General features: G+C 43.5%; 5 protein-coding genes across 5 annotated transcripts; 2 read left to right on the forward strand and 3 right to left on the reverse strand.

Annotated features, from left to right (window-relative positions):
• Positions 1-350: 350 nt before the first annotated feature.
• On the forward strand, positions 351-2,318 carry LOC104437441 (ubiquitin-60S ribosomal protein L40). Its single transcript, XM_010050384.3, has 5 exons — positions 351-511; positions 608-694; positions 1,295-1,397; positions 1,890-1,956; positions 2,071-2,318. Exons 1-5 carry the CDS (start codon positions 409-411, stop codon positions 2,095-2,097), a joined length of 387 nt encoding a protein of 128 aa, XP_010048686.1. The 5' UTR covers positions 351-408; the 3' UTR covers positions 2,098-2,318.
• An 88-nt stretch (positions 2,319-2,406) lies between these two features.
• Positions 2,407-5,260, reverse strand: LOC104455787 (pyridoxal reductase, chloroplastic). Its single transcript, XM_039314487.1, has 9 exons — positions 4,946-5,260; positions 4,628-4,856; positions 4,521-4,528; positions 4,139-4,233; positions 3,854-3,977; positions 3,667-3,768; positions 3,369-3,520; positions 3,158-3,251; positions 2,407-3,006 (listed from the first exon to the last, which is right to left on the reverse strand). The coding sequence occupies exons 1-9, from the start codon at positions 5,081-5,083 to the stop codon at positions 2,821-2,823; spliced, it is 1,128 nt and encodes a 375-aa protein (XP_039170421.1). The 5' UTR covers positions 5,084-5,260; the 3' UTR covers positions 2,407-2,820.
• A 283-nt stretch (positions 5,261-5,543) lies between these two features.
• LOC104437452 (B3 domain-containing protein At2g24670) lies at positions 5,544-7,725 on the reverse strand. Its single transcript, XM_010050395.3, has one exon. The coding sequence runs from the start codon at positions 6,825-6,827 to the stop codon at positions 5,730-5,732; it is 1,098 nt and encodes a 365-aa protein (XP_010048697.2). The 5' UTR covers positions 6,828-7,725; the 3' UTR covers positions 5,544-5,729.
• A 146-nt stretch (positions 7,726-7,871) lies between these two features.
• LOC108959872 (homeobox-leucine zipper protein ATHB-12-like) lies at positions 7,872-9,340 on the reverse strand. The gene is made up of 2 exons (XM_018874085.2): positions 8,818-9,340; positions 7,872-8,494 (listed from the first exon to the last, which is right to left on the reverse strand). The coding sequence occupies exons 1-2, from the start codon at positions 9,145-9,147 to the stop codon at positions 8,168-8,170; spliced, it is 657 nt and encodes a 218-aa protein (XP_018729630.2). The 5' UTR covers positions 9,148-9,340; the 3' UTR covers positions 7,872-8,167.
• Positions 9,341-17,295: 7,955 nt separating this feature from the next.
• On the forward strand, positions 17,296-18,557 carry LOC104437432 (auxin-responsive protein SAUR32). The gene has a single exon (XM_010050373.3). It carries the CDS (start codon positions 17,695-17,697, stop codon positions 18,097-18,099), a length of 405 nt encoding a protein of 134 aa, XP_010048675.2. The 5' UTR covers positions 17,296-17,694; the 3' UTR covers positions 18,100-18,557.
• Positions 18,558-20,349: the final 1,792 nt, after the last annotated feature.

The raw sequence follows: 20,349 nt of genomic DNA on the forward strand, positions 1-20,349 counted from the left end.
ACTAGTTAATTAATCGACTTTCTTCTTATAGTGAAAAAAAAAAAAAAGAGAGAGAGTAAATTTAACTATTTTATCTCCACCCTGACCCATTTTTATTTTTCTTAATTTTTTACTTAATTGAGGGAAAAAAAACATTGCCTTGCTTATTCAAATAATTGACAATTAGAGGAAAAACAGAAAAACAAAAAATTAAAAGGGCTAGTTGGCAACCGATCTATTCTTATCCCAAGCGCGGCTTTGAAAAGGAAGAACCCACTATCCCTCGTAAGAATATCCAAAACCCAAGAACCAAACGGAGCCCACTCCCAAAACCCTAATCCCCCTCGCCAACTGCCTCGTATAAAAGGAAGCTCAACCCCCAGTAGTGATTGCTGAAACCGAAAGAGCGTCTTCTCGGCCGCAGCGAAAATGCAGATCTTCGTGAAAACCCTAACCGGCAAGACCATCACCCTCGAGGTCGAGTCCAGCGACACCATCGACAATGTCAAGGCCAAGATCCAGGACAAGGAAGGTACGCAGGTTCCCCGATTCTCGAGCTCTCGATCGCTACTGCTACTGTATGTGCGGACGCTGACGTTCCGCCGTTTTTCCTTTCGAACGCTTTCAGGAATCCCTCCGGACCAGCAGAGGTTGATCTTCGCCGGGAAGCAGCTCGAGGATGGCCGTACGCTGGCCGATTACAACATTCAGAAAGGTTTGCTCGCGAACCTGAGCTTGATTTTTGCGTTTTTAGATGGCTAGATCGTAGCTTAGTGAATTGGCTCGTTAGGAGGGGTGCGCGATTGTGTTCTTCGAAACTTCAGCTGGTTGTTAGAGGCGTCGAAAGCTATGGAGGATCGATGCGTGGAATCTTATCTGTTAGGTGTGCGATGATTGCAGTGTTCTAGCCTCCGAATCAGGCCTAATATATTCTGCTATAATCTCTGTTGTGTTTGAGGGAAAGGACCTCTGTTGTTGGTTGAAAACAAATGATCAGATATAACAAAGTGGATGTACGGTTTCTTTTTCGAGAAAATCTCCTCGGTGTTGCAAACATGCCAAGAAAAGGATTCAATATCTTGGTTTTGCAACTGATTCTTTTGCTTGGCAATAATGTAATCATGCATAGCTCGATGGAAACACGGAAATCAATAATAAGGCTTAGAAATGGTTCCGAGTACGTAGAGATTCTAGTCAAAATTTACTTGTGATCACAGCTCACATGGTGGTGTCTCTCTGATCATGGCCAAGTGCCTTTTCTGCTTGTTTTTAAAAAAAAAAAGTGAGTAATCGTCCTCATTGTTGAATTGTGCAGAGTCAACTTTGCACTTGGTTCTGAGGCTTCGAGGAGGCATTATCGAGCCCTCATTGATGGCATTGGCCAGAAAATACAACCAGGACAAGATGATTTGCCGCAAGTAAGTAACATTTTGGCAAGATGCATATGGCATAATATATACACCTGACAGTTGCAACTGTTTATTCACTAGATATCTGTCAAAATTATTTGCTGGATGCAAGTGTGAGTATGCTTTGGACATTTTTAGAATTGTAATTCATTGGATCTACGTCAATGCATTTGCTTGATGCAAGTATGCTTTGGACATTTTTAGAACAGTAAATGCTGCTGCTAAATGATGCGCATTTATAATCGTGACTTGGTTTTTGAGGAGAAAAGATGGAATTCACCTATCAAATTTTGAAGTTTCTTTTTCCTGGCTTCCCTAAATGACATTCCATTAGTGAAGATGGTCATTAGAAATGTTAATACATAAATTGACGGCATATTATCCACTTTCATTGGCCTAGTTCATTGTTTACATGTAGTTTCCTTAGTTAGATGTGTAGTCTTTAGTAAGATATAATGCATATTTGGGTAATTTTCAATGCTGAACTCCTCTGGGCCACAGATGCTATGCTCGCCTGCACCCTCGTGCTGTCAACTGCAGGAAAAAGAAGTGTGGACACAGCAACCAGGTAGATAATTTAACAAGTCCATTCAGTTGCTTTCGGTGTCTCTTATTGCGTCAGCCCCTCTCGATATCATCTTTCTTCCTGAGCTAAAATATCTGTCCCACTTATCAATTGCAGCTGAGGCCAAAGAAGAAGATCAAGTAGATTGCTGATTTTGAAGAGCTTTGGCATGTGTTTTTGTTTGGTGGATTTTGACTTGAAAGCTTAAGTTTTTTGATAGATATTGTGGGAAGCAGAACCTTTTTGGGTTACCGGTACTACTAGTCATCGGCAATACATTGTGCCCAGCATTTAGAACATTGCATCTTCTCGAAATTTGATTTGACATGTTGGTAGTTTCAATCCAAGATCTCCCTTCTGTTCTATTTGTCGGAATTTTGTTTGCAATTGAGGATTATCGTTATTACCGATGAATAATGAATATTGAGAACCATACAACCATGAAGCACATTCGGAAGTGAAAATCTATTATTTGCTTCATGATGTATTTCCAACATGAAAGGTTGTGCCAACTGAAAGAAAAAATAATAAAAATTTGAAGGTAAGAGGGACACCCGCACCCCCGCGGTACCTCGTACAAAGTTGGCCCCTAAGCAAATAAACATGCCATATATAGAGGCACTGCCACTGCTCAGAACAAGCAAACACAGCAGTGGGCATGACACTTATTGAAAAGTTTCTTCTACCTGTCAACATTGATGCCATTGTCGGTGTCTCATCTGCTTCAGCTGCTATAAACTCGTTACGATTTCCTTTCTATTCTCCCAATGAGAAATTCCTGTGCTTGATCACCTTTAGACCATCCAACTTCAGAAGAGCTGATGCTATCGCTAATGGTGCTGTTCCGTGGCTCCTTCCTTGAATTTCTCACCTCGTCTGGAAAATGTTCTGGATCATTTTCTTTGGAGACTCTTCCGCTGCGTTTTCTAACTGAAGTAACTCGCTGGCATTGAGGCGCCAACCTAAAGCGCCCAAATTTTCCTCGGCCTGCTCCACTGTCTTAACTCCTGGTATCGGAATTGCGCCCTTACAGATGCACCAGTTTATAGCAACCTGCTCACAGAACAATCTCACACTCAACCAACTACTCAGGAATGTCGGGATAAGGTCAGAGGACAGGAGCAGCAAAGAAAGAGACGGTAAGTACTTGTACAACCTTTTCTGAGAAGCCAGATTGGCTATCTCGCAATCAAAAGCCGTTTACCTGAGGTATGGTTTTTTGCCGCCTTTGCGCAATTTCTTCTAGCGAAGATAACAAGGGCTTCAGTCCAGGAAGAATTTGTCGGAACAGGAACGAACTGCAACGAATAGACAATTCATTCATGAGAAGACAAGCAGAGAGCTGCAAGCATAAGCAATTTTGACCCAAATCGATTCTCCACAACATCTTAAGCTGAAGTAATGAACTTCCATACCGAGGACCCCGTGGCAGTTCGGAAGGTGTGTACTTTCCCGTCAGCATTCCAAGTCCCAGAGGACTATAAGCAATCAAACGGATCCCCAAAGAATCACATATTTCCTTTATCTCAAACTGATCTTCTCCCATGCTCAGCAATGAAAACTGGACCTGCGAGCACAGACGCAGTTACAGTCCGAAGCCTAAGCGAGAGCCAATTGCTACACAGCAATGAGCTCCTTGAAGCCATCTTGGAAAAGCTTTAACAGACGACAACTTGAAAAGGCATCAACTTCTGTCTAGCGCTTTGCATTCACCTGAGCGGAGCTTAGAGGGACGCCTCGGGCTGTGAGGTACTCGTGAATCTTTACTAGCTGCTTCGGTCCATAATTGCTCACCCCGACCGCTCGGACTAGACCCTAAATCACCACGGCAAATTATCGGCACTCAAAAATACTACATAACTGCAAAAAGATTTCAAGGCTTAGAGCGAATCATGATGACCTTTTCATACATTGCCACTAAACCATCCCACAGGGCTAACTCCTGCAGGGGTGCGTAATTTGCAGTCGACCAATGCAATTGTCCGATTCCGATTTGCTCGATCTGCAATCGCTCCATGGAGGCCCTGAAACGATCCACATACTCGTCAAGCTTCCTCTTCAGAAGCCGAAATACGGAGAGGACCGGGGCTTCCTTCTCTATCCCCGCTCCCTCATCCTCTGAGTCGCCGTGTCGAAAAAACGAGCATTGCCTTTTTCGCAGAGCATAAAAGTGAGCGCAACGTACTTGCATGCATCCACGAACTGACCGGGCGTAAGCCGCCAGGGGTAGGCAGCAAATTTTGTGGCGATCACGATCTCATCTTGTCCCTTGCTCTTTCCCTGCGAATGCATGAAAGTGATTTGAGCAGTCGGATGAACTGAATGAGAAAAAGAACTAATTGGCGCAAAGCATTTTCGAGGAACTTCCGTTGAGATTTACATATGAATAAAGCAATCTGCAAGTGAGATGGTATTTTGATATTTTCATGGAGCTGACATCCCTCTCAATATTGCAGTTAAGACGATTTCATGCAGTTTCACAATTAATGGAAAGAACATTTGGTCTCTACCTTCTACTGACCCATCAATAGCAATCACTCAATTCAGGAAATCAGCCATCACAAGACTCTCAAAGCTTCACTAATTCAAGCACAGCAATTCATTCCCCTCAAACGTGCAAAGTTCTACAGTCCACTTTCATCTATTCTACAGAGAGAGAGAGAGAGAGAGAGACCTTGAAGGTCTTTGATGAACTTCCCCAGGAGCTTCTCGCTCTGCCCGTTCAGCCTCCCGGTGCCGTAAGAATCGGCCGTGTCGAAGAGATTGACGCCATTCTCGACGGCCAAATTGAAGACCCTTTGGAGATCCGAGTCCATCGATTCTCGGTAACCCCACAGGAGCTGGTTCCCCCACGCCCACGTCCCGAACCCCATCGGAGACACGCTCAGCGGGCCCATCTTCACCTACTCCCGCACACCCAATTTCGAACGCTTCAACAATTTCTCAAAGAAAAGAAAAGGGTCAGCGTGGCATCGCGCCGCGTCGCGCTTACCTTCTTCTGACTCTGCCATGGCCAGAAAGGAGGGAGCTTCAGGGACTTGAAGAGCGAGGAAGGAACGGAGGCCTCGCTCTGAGGAGTGAAATACGCCGTGGGTGTTGACAATGTCAAGGCGGAGGACGCCATTAACATCCCCGCGGCTGCTCTGCTCTTCTTCTGCTCAGCTCGTCGTCCGCTCCATGCTCTGTTTTCGTTGTGTGGTCAGAAAACGGGATGCGCGAGTTCGGTTGGATATTTACAAGGACGGGTTCGTCAATTGATATTCTGTCCCTGTTTTTTTCTCTAAGAAATCGGTCCCTTTGCACAGACACCAAGCAATTAATTCGAAATCGTGGGATAAGACGAGACACGCTTCTTCATCTAATGCATAGTGATTATATCGTAACTTAGAGACATATGAAATGATCGTGTGCTCAACTTTAACCGTGTCAATATCATCTTTGGACTGCGCCAAATCGAGCGTTTGTTTCTTTTTCCTTTCAAGATCTTTCCCTTTATCCTTGCATGGTGCTATCGTGCATGTTTTTTTAAGGTAGTCTTGATCGATCAAAGTTTATAGATGCACAACAATAGGGAATAAGAACGCATTGAGTTTGGCAGATACGCGCGATGCTATTTTCCATACCAACGAAAAGTGACTGTAATTACATCCTGAAAACACTTCCTCGGAAAGATCAAAACGCCACACCTATACATGTTAACCAAATAATGCTGGCTATAGTTCAAAATTGACTAGATAACATGGACGCAAAATCGAAGTTGTACGGAAACGGAGAGACTAGTCCTTCTCTGGGGTACTGTTGCTTCCGTGCTCCGAACCTGAGCCACCGGAAACCGAGCTTGGACCGCGGCCATTGTCGTTGCCATTGCTATCACTACCGCCACCACCGCTGTGGCCAGCATCTCCGCTGCCGTTCCACTCATCGTCGCCGAGTTTGACCAGAGCGAAGCAAAGCCTGTCGAGACGCTCGTCGGAATCGACTCGGAACGACCAGATTTGAATCCTGTCGCGCACTCTCAGGCCGTTCTCGGACGCGAAACTGTTCCAACCGGACCTGAAGTTGTAGATCAGCGACGGTTTCGCCTTGCTCCGACTGCCCATCTCCACCAGCGCGAACTTCAACAGCTGCGATCGCCTCAGGCCGATCACGCTCACGTCCAGCGCCGCCTGCGCTTCCACGGCTCGGCTTTCCTCGTCTCTGAGAAAGCTCAGGTCGCGGACTTGGTTCTTGGGGATGGACACGCGACATATATGTCGGTCCAAATCCGTCCGCGACAGCTCCTTCTCGATCACCAGCTTGACCTCTTTCCCGCCCATCCGATCGATCCGGTCTTTGAATTCTCGAGGCATGTCCGCCGGCGGAATGCTGGGGGCCGGCAAACTCCCCTTGCTTTTCTTGCTGCTTCCCTCTCCTGCTTTTGCGTTGAGGCAGACCTTCGTCCTAGCACCGCGACTCTTCTCTTCTCTCGAGTTCCACTCCTCGTCGCCGCTTTCGGTCGTGAAGACGATGCCCTCTTCGACAGCTTCTTTCCCGGGACTTCGACGACGGCGCTGCTGCACGTCCCCCCCAGATAGCGTTTCCTCCATCGCCTTCCTCTTTCCTCCTACCCTTAGCGTGTTACCACCGACCAACTTGCTGATCCATCCGTGCCTTCGCATAATTTCTCCTTCCCTCGGCGCACCTGTCGAAGCCGTCGCAGTGGCCGCCGGTCCGCGGCTCTCTCCTCCGCTGCGGGACGACAGTTCTCTTTCGAGCTTGCTTCGAGCCACCCGGCCGAGCGCCGTCAGCATCGACTCGAACGTATCGCCGACCGGGTGCCCCGCGAAGTCTTCAGGGCGCAGCAGCCAATCGCCCTGTTCCATCCAACCCTCCATCGAAGACAGTCCTCTTCTCGACGCAAGACAATCTCTTCGGAACGATCTTTTCTTCTGCGACGCTTCTGAATCGATCGCAATGCGCCTTTACGGTTGCAGCTTGCAGATAAGCCCGAGTAGAACTGAGTCTAGGCAGAGTAGAACTCGGAAACTGGAAACTTATTAGCGGCGATTCTTGATGAAAGAGAGAATCCAACGAAGAAGTTTCCTAATTTAGTAATCGTAAAACACTAGGATTCTACCAAGATTCCATGAGTTTTGTAAGACAACTAATAATTATCCCGCTATTTAAAATAATTATAAATTCCTTATTATTTATTTATCTTAAAGTCGGTTTCAGAAGATTTATCCTCGCCAATATAGATATGGAGAAAATTAAAAATTAAAAAGTATCATCTGAATTTTAAAAAAAAATGTGGAGGAAAAAATTAGAAAGAGGATTCTTTACATGGGAATTCAACTCCTATCAAATTATTTAAATGTTTCGAATTAGACGAAAGTTGAAAGTGGGAGTTTGGCAAGATTTAAAAAGGAAGAGTCAAAACCCTAACTTACTAATTTGATCTATCTCATGATGAGGTAGGACAAGTGACTCTAGTAGTGTTTAGCACAACGTTAAAGATTGCCACGTAAGCATTGTTATCGTGCCGGCGAAGGCGGCGGTCTAAAGACTAGATCGAGAACAAGAGAGACAACTCCGGGGTAAATTTTACAAGTAAAGCGGACCCTGACCAGATCCGAAGCTGCGTTATTGGCTTGATTCGAAACAGGGAACACTCAAACCTGGGTTTTGATCTAGACAAACATTTGTAAAACCGGCCACAAGAACGTCGGCCATGGATCGCTGGTAACTCACCGGATCGAATCGAGCGCATAGGAATGATTCAACTTAGGCTAACCAGAATAAATTGCAACCAATGCCCGCGTCGTCTAGTAAATCAAATTGAGTTAAAGAATAGTACCCCTAACGCTGTTCGTTGATTATTTGGGATTCTTTAGGTTAGCGGCATGGTAGTGGCAGCCAGGAAATACATGCAGAAAACAGCAAGAACAAACCGTTAATTCAAATACCTCTAACATGTCTTTACATGTCCACTGTACTACCATCACAAAAGAACTTCCATGTCTCGAGCTCTTACTGAAATTCATTTCATTTCTTTCCTCGTCTGTGAAACCTCTATCACCGAGCGGTCTCTTCGTCGCTGTTCGAGCAGGACCATTTACACCACCGGCTATCCCCATTCTGTACAATGTTCTAGCTACTGATGAGACCCCGATGCAAGTCAAATTCATGTTTACACTGAATTCCGAAAGTTCGATTGCCTAGGCAGCACCCCTTCTCAGGTCCAGAAGTTCCACCACGGCGCCGCATTGCTGCAAGAATAGTCTAAAATGTCGCTCGGACCAAAGTTGCTCCACTTCTCTGGCAATGCCACCGAACAATTTTCTTCGTCCCGGCTTTCCCGCACATCTTCTGACGACTTCTCTGTCTCGTTTAATTGGTCGTCGGGTGAGGCGACAATCAAACTCTGATCGAAAGATTCGTGTGGCCCAAACGGGTTGGCTTCGTTCTTGCAATCTGTATCTTCATCCTCTAAATTGCTAGCCTCTCTGCAGATCCTGCCCCCACCATGGTTTTTGTCTAACATGCCACTCAGCTTCTGCAACTGTAAATGACCAAAGAAAGTTGTCATTATGAAGTTTGTATCTTTGTCCAGAACAACTTGTTTCCTAAAGCGCTGTGGAATGAACGATAACTTGGCTGGTCATAGTACCTGCTGAATCTATCTAATGCTTAAAATCGAAATCATTTTTAGTTTTCGCTTTCATCAATCATTGCCTAAGAAATGAAGTATGAGTGGAAGTACGAACAACCCATCTCTGTACTTTTTCCAAATTCTTTGTCCTGATGTGATTTCTCCAGGACCATAATCACAAGGATCAACTGCGGTTTGGCAGGAACTAAATTAAAAAGGGGGATTAGTGCTACCTCGTTCTCCAAATCCTGTTTTTCTGTCTTCAAACACTCGAACTCGGCCAACAGCTTCTCGTAACTGGCTCTCAGCACCCTGTACTCTTGCTCGACCTGCTTCGACTTCCACCGAGCCCTCCTGTTCTGGAACCATATCGCCACCTGCCGCGGCTCCAACCCCAGCTCCCTCGCGAGCTCCATCTTCCTCCTGGGGTCTGGCTTTGCCTCGGACTCGAACATGGTCTCCAGCAGCCTGATCTGCTCGTCGCTGAACCCCTTCTTCATGTTCTTGCTCTTGCCCTTCTTCTTCTTCACGTTCCCGGCCGTGCAATTCTCACTCTTCTCCATCTCCAGCACCCCTTAGTGCTACAGAACGTCTTGGGCAGTGACAGAAGAAATTATGCAGAAATTGAATATTAATAGAGAGAGTGAGTGTATTGATTTGATATGTCTTTCGAGAAGAGTGTGGGCTAACGTGGGCTTAGGAGTATAGCTCCTTGACATGATTTGGATCATTGCTTTCCCGGGGACGAAGACGTGTGATTGAATATAGAATTGTTTTTTTATCATCCAAAGCCAATCGGGTCAATATCGTATTGCAGTAATTTTGCTTATATTAATCCTTGTAATGTAGCTTGTGGTAGTCGCTATCTATCTCCCTCTTCTTTTCCATTCTGGTGCTAATAGTTGGACCTCCTTGTCGATTATCGGCCACTCGAGCTACGTCATTGAAAAGGAAAAATCAAAGCTTTTATCACCACCATGGAAACAGGAAATATCATTCCTCCTCCTCTGAGCATGCTTTTTCTGTAATCAAAGACGGGATCTTTACGTCGAACTCCATGTCCATCTCCTGTTTCTCGAAAAGGGTAAGTGCTTAAAGCATGATCGGTGTCGAGTTAAAAGTTAATCGAAGAAAAGTTGCGCCTCGAACTCGTCAGCTACCGCGTATCTCCTCCTCCTCTCGTCGCCCAAGATGCCGACGGAGGCAGAGAATGGAGACGGACCGGGATGAAAAAATGTAAGAAACGGATCGATCGGCACCAGCTCAATGTGAACTCCAGCGGGTAAAGCAGCCACTTGGCCAGCACACGTTGAAAGCGGATTTACCCAACAGTCGCGTCTCACCTAATCGCAAGATTACGACGTTTCCGAAAGGATAAGGATCGAGCCCGCTAAGGGACGCGACCCCGCGCTAGAATTCTTTACTTCGGTCTCGCTACCTATCCATCCTCGTCCGACTTCCGTGAGGTTCTCTCGCATTATAGTCGCTACGTAGCCATCCCGGCCACTTGAGTCTTCGCAAGAACGGCTAGTCACGGGCGAAAAATGATCATCGTCCTTTCGTTTCCTCCATCGAAGGCGTCACGCAGAGGACCATCTTCTTCGTCCCCCCGGGTCATCGCCGGGGAACGGAGAAGGCGGCGTCCTCATCATCGTTCAGTCCTCGCACCAACTCACCAGTCGGTCCCTTTCGCGGTCGCCTAATGGCGACAAACGACTTGTCGGATTTGTCAAGCTAGAACCATGTCCAAGTTCAAGTTCTTTACCCTCGGAAAGAGAGAGAGAGAAAGAAAGCAAGCGGCTCGCAATCATAATCAATCGCCGTCGTCGTCGTCGTCGTCGTCGCCGCGGTGGGTCAGTAGCTCGGGACGAAAGCTGACTTCACATCGGCCCGGTTTTGGAATTTCTATCGTGCGATTTAGAATATCATTCGCCATCGATTCCGGGTCAAAATCAGGGATGGGGGGGCCCCTCGAGAGCTGGACCGGAGAAGGCTGATCTAGCAATTTGCTTGTCGAGCGTGGCTTGGATGGTGGTGGCGCGTCCCTGTCGGGGTCTGCTAGGTGGCCTCCGAGGGCCGGGGACGGCCGTCGCTTTTCGTACTTCTTCGCTTTGGGGATGCTTCTGCCGGATGTCAGCCGGTCCACCACACCACGGGGCCGCCCGATTCGGACGCTCGAAATATCGCGCGGTGCTTGCGAGAGAGAGCGAGCCGGATACGTGACGAGGACGGATCGATTTGGTATGAACCGCGTGGATCCGATTTGAAATTCTAAACAGTAACTAGATGCATCATGATACGATGGCTTCGAGATTGTGGCGGCGCCGAGGCCGATGATCCGCCGGCTTAGAAGGAAGGCGGCAGGCCGGCCGAAATTCATTGAGAGAAGTCCTTCGAAAACGGTTGTTTGTTGTGATGAAGAAATGGAATCGGCTGAACATGGTCATTGGTCATTGTGATTTTGGTTTGACCTGCTTCGCAGTGTATGCAAATTTAGCCGATATATCCTTGTAGGATGGAGAGGCCAGAGCATTCTCACTTCTCTGGTAATGACCTAATCCAACAAGAGCGGCGGGTGGTCCATGGGGCTAGAGAACTTGAACAAGAAGCAACTCCTAACAGGCCTTTAGGATGGCGAAAGAAGCTGGAATAAACCGAATATGCACGTAACATGAGTAAGCGATTATGAGATGTATGTGTGTAAAAATTAAAATTAACTCACGAACATCCCTTAGGAAAGTGTTTGCATGTACACCAAAAAGTAAAACCGTAAGGTTCAATATGAACATATCAAAGAGGACACTACGTCAAGTGAGTTAATTCAAAAGTATTACATAAAAATAATCAAGTTAGTCGAATTGATGATGATAAGTATTTGAAATGAAAAGGTTATATCCTCTTAAATTCTCCATAACTACATTACATACTGTCAAAATATTCAACACTAATCATTATCCGTATAGATTTTTTAACGAGAGTCTGAGGCAATAATTAAACATCCAAATAAAGAATTTTTGTTGTAACAATCTAGCCCAACGAGGACGGGGAGTATTTGCCAAGACCAAAGGACTTGGATAAGAAGCGACTCCCAACAAACTTTTGAAATAATGAAGATAGAATGTTTCCGGGATATATTAACTCATAAGAGGCGCCTTTAGATAAAATGACAAGTTTAGTATTGAAAATTCAACGTCAATCCACTTGTATGCCAAAGGAAAAAACCATAATGCTCAGTGAGAAACGGATCGAGGTGGACAATAGCTAAAGAGTTAACATAGGGTGTCACAATATGTTATCAAAGCAATACCCTCTTTAGTAGTTGTGTCGTTCAAGGATGAACCTCGTGAAAATTGGCAAGCCTATGACGACGAGGTATTCAGGATGGCGAATGGAGCGAGAATGAACTAAATTATGCACTGAACAGAGAATGATTGTATGTTGGGGTATAAATGTGAAATTGGAATCACTCATAAAAAGCGTATTTTTATCACGGTGGGTGATCTTAAAGTGGACGATACTTCGAGTAAGTTAACTCGGATGTATTATAATTATCATTTTGAAAACACTGTTGTTTTGGTGTTATGCACTATGAATGCCTTGGGAAATGTAAATCCATTTTATGTCAGGAGGCATTCATTAAAGACGCACCATCCATCTTTACCATTTATCAGCGATTATACCTGTCGCCATTTTCGCGTTAATCTAGCGATAGATTTTCTATTGATGGGAACGGGGCTAAAAGTGGTCCTGATGCGAATCCAACTCTTTTGGGCCCATCCATCAAACTCACAAGTCCAGTTTCTTGGAAAGTTGGAGAGCTGGCGATTCTTATCATTTAGCATCGTTACAGGGATGCTCAACACAATTATAGAGTAATTTCAAGGTTAATACCACAAAATTCCAAATTGAGATATTCGTTGTAAATTTACTCTAAATTAATTTTTCAACAAAAAAAATTCAAACTAGTAAACTTGTGACAAAATTTATCATTTATCAGTCTTCATTAAATTTTACTATCAATTTGCTAAGTTAAATGATTCGCGATAGTTGACGGGTATATTAATTTAGGGTTTTACCCTCATTTTGTCATAAGTGTTCTGATTTTGTAATTTTTCGTGGTATTAATTCAATTTAATAGAGGGTACGTTTGTCACGTATACATTAATTTGGGGGTTTTTTGTGTTTAAAAATTAGTTTGAAATAAATTTATTATAGTTGATATTATTTGTGGTTAAAAATTATTTTTGAGTAAAATTATCACGTATGTACTAATTTGAGGTTTTTTCATGATTAAAAAATTAATTTTTTAAACTTTGTCACATGGATATCAATTTGAATTTTTCCGTGATGTTAATCCTAATTTCAACTAAAAATTAATTGAAAAGTGTCGATTCGTGTCTCTTATGAGTCAAGTTGAGATGTGCGGTTTCGAATTTGCACTTCTCTCTATAAATCCGGGTCGGATTTATAATCATGTTCTTATGTCATGAAATTTTTTACTGACAACCGATCACAATATAGAACACGGATGGTGCCATAGCTTTGAAAGGCCATCGGTTCTGATGGGTTACGAAGGTGGACATCGTTGGCAACGTGCAAATTTAACCGAAAAAAGCAAATGCCAACAGGATCGGTGTTCGTAAAACACTGAGGAATCTATGTCCGAGTCATAAAGATTAAAGAGAGGGGAGCGCTCCATTAAAGAAATTAAAGGAAAAAAAATAATTGAAAGTGGAGGGGGGAGTGGCTCCGGCTCATCATTTGCTTTTTGACAAACTTCTCCTTTTTATTCCGGGGCGTCCCGTTTTGTGGGCGAGTAACGACCCCACGGTTCACTTAAATAAATAAATTAAATGATGTCGAATATATCAAAAAAGCAACATCAAATCAGCTTAAGATAAAAAGGAATCTCTTTTAAAAAAATAGGCAAAGTTTTTAGATGGAAAATTACCCGATCGGTTCTGAATTTATTGGATGGATGTCAATTTAATCGTGAATTTTTAATTTTTGTCAATTTAGTTTTAAGCATTTTTTGTGAGTCGTTTCAATTAATTCTCACAAAAAAATCGTTGACATGATGATCCAATCATTATTAGAATGATGTTTCTGTGAAATTCTATTAGGAGAATCCTCATTTGTTCTTTTCTTGAGACCGGGGGTCGAAAGATGCATTAATATTTCACGAGGTCTTGTCAACAACTGCCCCCTTATTAGGTATAATGGATAACGAATGATTTGACTTCCGAAACATCAGCCGCGTTGTCAGCAACGCATCGAACATCATAAGGTCTCCTTAATTAATTGCTTAGCAAGAACGTTCGTTGATAGAGTTCGAATCCATAAATCACGTCATATTTTGCTAGTATGAGATGACCAATTCTGTGTAAGTCGATTAGGTAGAAATCTCGACAAATGAAAGGAAAATAAAAATAAGTCACTTCGATTGGATCTAATTCAATTCGACCTCTCTTTCTTTTCGTAAAGTGCCGATTCACCATATCTAACGTACCGTCTTTTCAAGATCTAAAATTTGACTTTAATTTGGAAGATCATCATCGGGAGGCTGTACTCCCCCCCCACCATCTACGCTAGACGAATTATTCTGTAAATTTTTGCTCAAACGGCAATTTCTCCCGTTGATTGCGGCGTCACATCCGGTCAGGAAAAGAAAATTAAAATGAAAATCGAGGATGATTTTGTCACTAACCCGGTATTCAATTCGAATTTCGTAATAAGATTTTGCTAGGAGGTGTTAAAAAAAAAACATCTATAGAAAAAATCGAATAAGCATATTGAAAATTTTAAAATTTATCACGAATGTATAATTAAATTTCAAAACTTAAAAAAAAAAGTACAATTAATCCTAAAACCTTCCGAAAACGCAATCAAATGTTAACATTTTCAAAAGTCCAATTTATGAAAAGACTTCATTGGACTAATCTGATGAATTTTAAAATTTAATTGTACTTTTAAAAAGTCTAAGACTAAATTATATTTTTATGATAAATTTTAATACTTTCAATATATTTATCTTGAAAAGAATTTAGAAATTCCTAACATATTAATCAATTGGATTGATATTACGTGTACTCGGAATGGTATAAATATTTTCATATACTTAAATATTTAAATATAATATTTTTCTTTGTCATGTTGCGACGGATTTTTAAGCTAAGAGGGAGGAATTTTCTCTTTTTTTTTTTTTCTTGGTCGATAAAGGGAAGGAATTAAGAAAGAAGGAAAATGATGAAAACGTTGGGATTAAGTTAAGAGGAGCTGTTGCCGACCCCGACCCTGACGTCTCTTTTTATTTATTTATTATTATTATTTTTTTTTGTGCCGAAGACTTTCTTGGTTATCATCACTCATCAGGCGCGCCATCTGGGGGCGAGGTCCCCCACCGCGCGGCCCCTCCACCATGCTGACGTGTGCCGACGGGACGTGCCGGTCACCTCCCCCATCATCATCATCGCCCGGGCCCCACCGCAAGCCGACGTGGCAACGCATTCCCACCCTCTCCCTGTCCACGTGTCCTCGCCGCGGGGTCCCACGAGCTTGAGGTTCTACTAGGGGCAAGTCCGCACAATAATCTTACGGACCGGCTCTAGGGGAGTCATGCTGATGCGAAACTCGAGTCATTTAAAAAAAGAGTGGGTGCGAAGTCAATTCATGAAATTAAGAGAAATTTCTAGTTGGAGATCGACGTCGAAACTTGCAAGTCAATTCAATTTTTTTTTTCTATTATGTATTGTGATTAGAGTTAATATAAAAATATATATATTCCGATTTTTTTTATTGAGAAAATATATTACCAAAAACCCCTAATTTTGTCTAGAGTGATAAATTTACCCAAATTTTTTTTTTTGTGACCCAAGGAACCTCCGTGCGCCGCTTCACGGCGGAGTAAACCCTAGGAGAGAGTAGAGTTATCACCACGCTTGCTCCCTGTAAATCAAAGCACGATGCAAATGGGATTCGAACGCTTGGACCTTTGCGAGAGGAACAATGTCTTGAGCCTTCAACCGCAAGTCACAGTGGGTGGTTACCCAAACTTTTTTTGGTAACATGAAAAACTCTAAAATTTGTAAACTGTAACATATTTACCTTATCAATGACATTTTTGTCTTCTTTTTTTTTTTTTTCTTCTTCTTCTCTCTTCCCTCCGCCAACCATGACGGAGGGAAGTTGGCGTTCGGCAAGGGCCGCCCTCACCTAAGCTGGCTAGAGCCACCCTCGCCCAACGCTAATGAGGGCGGCCTTCAGTTGGGTCGAGCGAGGGCCTCCCTTGCCAAATCCAAGGTGTCCTCACCTGACGTTGACAAGGGTCACCCTAGCCAACCCTCGCCCAACGTTGACAAAGGCAACCCTAGCTAGCCCTCACCGAACGCTAGCTTCCCTCTGCCAGCGGCCGGTGAAGGGAAGAGAGAAGAAGAAGAAAAAAATTAAAAATAAAAATACTAAAATGCATTATAGCTTAGAGTAAATGTGTCACAATAATATAAGTTTAGAGTTTTTTATATCACAAAAGAAGTTTTAGGTAAATTTGTCACGATTAGCAAAGTTCGAGGTTTTTCACATCACAAAAAAAGTTTTAAATAAATTTGTCACTTTTGACAAAGTTTTGGGTTTTTTTTTTTTTTTTTTTTGTCTTTTCCTTTTTTACATCACTTAAAACTCTAAATTTATCTATTGTGACACAACTAACTCAACATTTTCATAAATGTATTTTCCATCGCAATTGAGAAATTTAAAGTTTTGGCGATGCAAAAAAAAGTTGGAGTTACTTATATTACAGTGGAAATAATTTGAGATTCATAATATATTTTCAATTAAATTCATGGAGATATCGAGAGTGTGTTCCTAACATGAATTTAGGGAGAATATAAAGTTCGTGCGACGAAAATCATGTCCCCATTTATCTTTTTTATTTGATTGAAATAGAAATGGCTATTTGTGGAAACTTTAAAAAATAAAAAAGGGCCCTATTTCTCCTTTCATAATTTTCAAAGTGGAATAGGAAAGGAGGATTAAAATAGAAAAAAAAAAATAGGGGCGACCATATGGATATAGACTAGTAATCAAGATCTATATGGGAACAATTTCTAGGAAGGGGAATTCCAACGTGTTACAATTTCTAGGAAGGGGGAATCCAATGCGTTAAGTGTATAAAAAGAGACAATTAAATCCTTTTATATTTACAGTTATGGATTTCAGGCCATACGTTCCACTTTAAGGTGTTATCAGACATGATTATTATTTTATTACCTCATTTATTTTATGCCGCAGGTCTCCCCTTACACGTAGATAAAATCTAATGCTAATTTAATATGTATTAGAGCTGCTTGATTGTACTTTTAAAAGTTTTAAAATTTGATCATAATCTCGTGGCAAGTTTCTGAATTTCGAAAGAGCTGGGTCCAGAAGTTTAACTAGAGAATAAAATCAGTCAAAAGAATACGGAGAAGCTTTGAGAGAAATCCACACAAATCGCGCCAGGCCCCGCGAAGCAGGCAAAAAAAATTTAAAAAATCCTCTAAAAAACCAGTTTAAAATTTAAAAAAGAAAAAGAAAAACGATCCTTATCTCATCTCCTTCTCAGCGAGCGCGAGCGAGAAGGCGCAGCGACCAGAACCACTTGATCTTCTCGCACTAATGATCCCCACGAGATATTGACCGTTCCATCTCTTTCTTCCCTTTGTGTATAAGCAAAGCTAAAAGCAAAGCAAAGCAAAGCAAACGGAGCAAACCCTACACGACGGGAACGGGAACGGGAACGGGAACGCAGACGCGAGCTCCGTCCACCGTCTCTACCCTCCCATTATAAAAGTCCGCCATCGCCTCCTCCGCCGAACCTCTCCTCCCTTCATCTCTCAACCCACCCCCACATGCTGATCGGTCATCGTCGCCTACCATGAGCAACATCCCCAGATCCTTCACCGACTCCTCCTTCACCCTCTTCCAGCTGGCCATCTCCTCCTCCGACCCCTGGCCCTTCTCTCTCGCCGCCTCCCTCTAACATCAGTCCCTCCATCTCCGTCCCTCTCTCCGCCTCTCCCTCTCTCTCTCTCTCTCGCCCTGTGTGTTGGCTTGTTTCTTTGTTTTTTTCCCTAATGGGAAGCGGGGACAAGCTGTTCTTCCACCTGCACTTGCCTTACCACCACCACCAGCAGCAGCAGCACCAGCAGGCGCGGCAGCACGAGCATGACGTGCCGAAGGGGTGCCTGGCGGTGATGGTGGGGCAGGGCGAGGAGGAGAGGAGGAGGTTCGTGATACCCGTGATGTACGTGAACCACCCGCGGTTCGTGCAGCTCCTCAAGGAGGCCGAGGAGGAGTTCGGGTTCGAGCAGAAGGGGCCCATCACCATCCCCTGCCAGGTCGAGGAGTTCCGCTCCGTCCAGGAGTCCATCGACCGGGAGAGCTCCCTCCACCACCACCACCCCTCCTCTCACGGCAGCGGGCACGGCCACGGCCACCACCACCACCACCACCACCACGCGTGGTGCTTCAGGGTTTGATCACACGGACACCATTTTCTTCTTATTATCACATGCTAGCACGTCCTTTCATTGTTAGATATTGTTCTGGGTCGGTCGATGATGCGTGAATCACTTCTGCAACTTTGAAGAGTCACCTTGTTCTTTTTTTTTTTTCCCCTTTTTTTTCTTTCTTATGGCTTCTTTTTAGGTCCTTTGTATCAGCTGAAATTTTTTGCGGGGCGGCAATGCTCGGGGTTGTTTCGTTGGAGACGATGATGTCGACGAAAGCGTCTGGTCTGATGAACGTGAATGCTTTGATTTCCATATTTTCTTTCTCCCTATTCCTGTAAATATTCTCGACGGGAAAAGCGAAAAGAAGGAATATTTGCTTTTATTTGTAAATTAATGTGTTTTCCCTTTACCGGTTCGATAGCAGTATCGATCATTTATGGAAATGAAAAATATATAAATAAAACTATGTTGTGAATTGCTGATCATTTCAAATTCGAATTCCCAATTCCGGGCACTTTCCGGGTCTAGTGGAGAAAGTCGGGATGAGCCCCGTTTACTCCACCGCTTTTCGTAAGCGGAGGAGGTAGTTGGGGAGGGGGGCACCGTGCGAGGTGGGAACCTCAAACGTGTGGAGCACGATTTAAATGGGGAAAGAAATCATGATTGGAGACCATTAAATTAATATATATATTTATTTTTAAAGGTTTTGGCGTTCGAAGGTACGATACGCCAAGCATCTATTCGTTTTTAACCCCAAAAAGCGTTCAGATTAGCAGGGGTTCATGCTTGTTCATTAGGGGATGATCGGTTTCATCATGAGAATTGACTCGATGGTCCAATTATAGAAAGTTGATCATGTTCACCCTGAAACGGATAGTGTTATTGTGGTTTTTACTGTTAATAAAATCATATGAAAAGTCCCAAACATACTCTAGGCTGATTTTGCTGGTTCGGTGCGATCCAATCCGGTCCGCTTCTACATTAGACAAGGACTGATGCACGCCTTTATTGTGGAAGACTTGGAAAAAGATCCTACGAAAAAAAGCCACTTGTAATACGACACGGATGACTTGGAGGTTAGGATACGATACCGGATACAATTTGGTTGTTAGGATATAATGTCAAATTTGTTGAAGGAGGCGAAAAGGATTATTTGAACGGATTGTTTTGTTGTATGGGACTTAAATTCGATGCTCCTAGGAAGTAATAACCTTCTAACTTACGCATCATTTTCCCTATCCCCTCTTTGGTGTATTGGGTGGGTTTGAGGAACAAGTAGGGGTAATTGGTTCTAGGGTGAGTAAGTCAACTTTTGACCAAAAATCCGAAACCTACTCAGTTAGGATTGATCCCCGCTAGAAAAAAAAATGTAGTTCACGAAACTCAATAAGTAATTCCACAATAATGAAAATGCCATTGGTTTAGACAAACAAAGCATACAAATACATAAGGTGTGAATTTATCAAGGAAGATGCATTGATAGAATACGGCCCCCACTAGAAAAAAAATTATAAATCCATCCTCGGTCCACGCACTCTTACGTGATATGCAATTAAGTTCTTGAACTTTGATTTTGAACCAATTAGTTCGAGCATTCGTTGATTCAAACCAATTGAGTCATTTTAGCTAACATGCGCATGCGACATTGAGCTAGACGAAGTTACTTGGCTAGGGTTCTATGATTTTAATTGTGTGAGAAATCATTATAGTATACAACCGAATCTACAACCACATAATAGGAGCCTGTGGCTACAATCCGGATATATTCATGCCTCGCTCACTTTATTATTTTAATTCAATTTGCATACGAGTGATATCCACACCTGTACCTCATTAGCAGAGATATGATTGGATTGCATGCGTTGACTGGACCTCATTAGCAGAGGCATGGTTGGAGGGGGAATTTTCCAACCATTGATTGAGGAGAACGTTGTTGGGAAAAAACAGTGGGAATTGGGACCAAAAAGCAAAAAGAAGGTAGGCGACATGCACATGCAGAAGGACCCAACACACAAGATGCTTCCCAAAACTTTCGATGGTCGAAACATAAGCTGGCAAAATCGTGGCTGTAAAGATATCTCGAAGTCAAGAAACGAACGGGGACCAGCCGTAGAATAGCGGCACCAAAAGAAAATGACCCAAAGACATTACGTCTCGGGTCCGAAGCTTATCGTCCTCGATCTCGTGCCGTGTCTTCCTACGGGGATGCGTGAAAAACCGGTCGCTCCGCACTCGAGGACAACCACGAACGCGGGCGCTCGGCGGCGGGTAGTGCGT

Source organism: Eucalyptus grandis, chromosome 1, assembly GCF_016545825.1.
Source record: "Eucalyptus grandis isolate ANBG69807.140 chromosome 1, ASM1654582v1, whole genome shotgun sequence".
Lineage (NCBI taxonomy): Eukaryota > Viridiplantae > Streptophyta > Magnoliopsida > Myrtales > Myrtaceae > Eucalyptus > Eucalyptus grandis.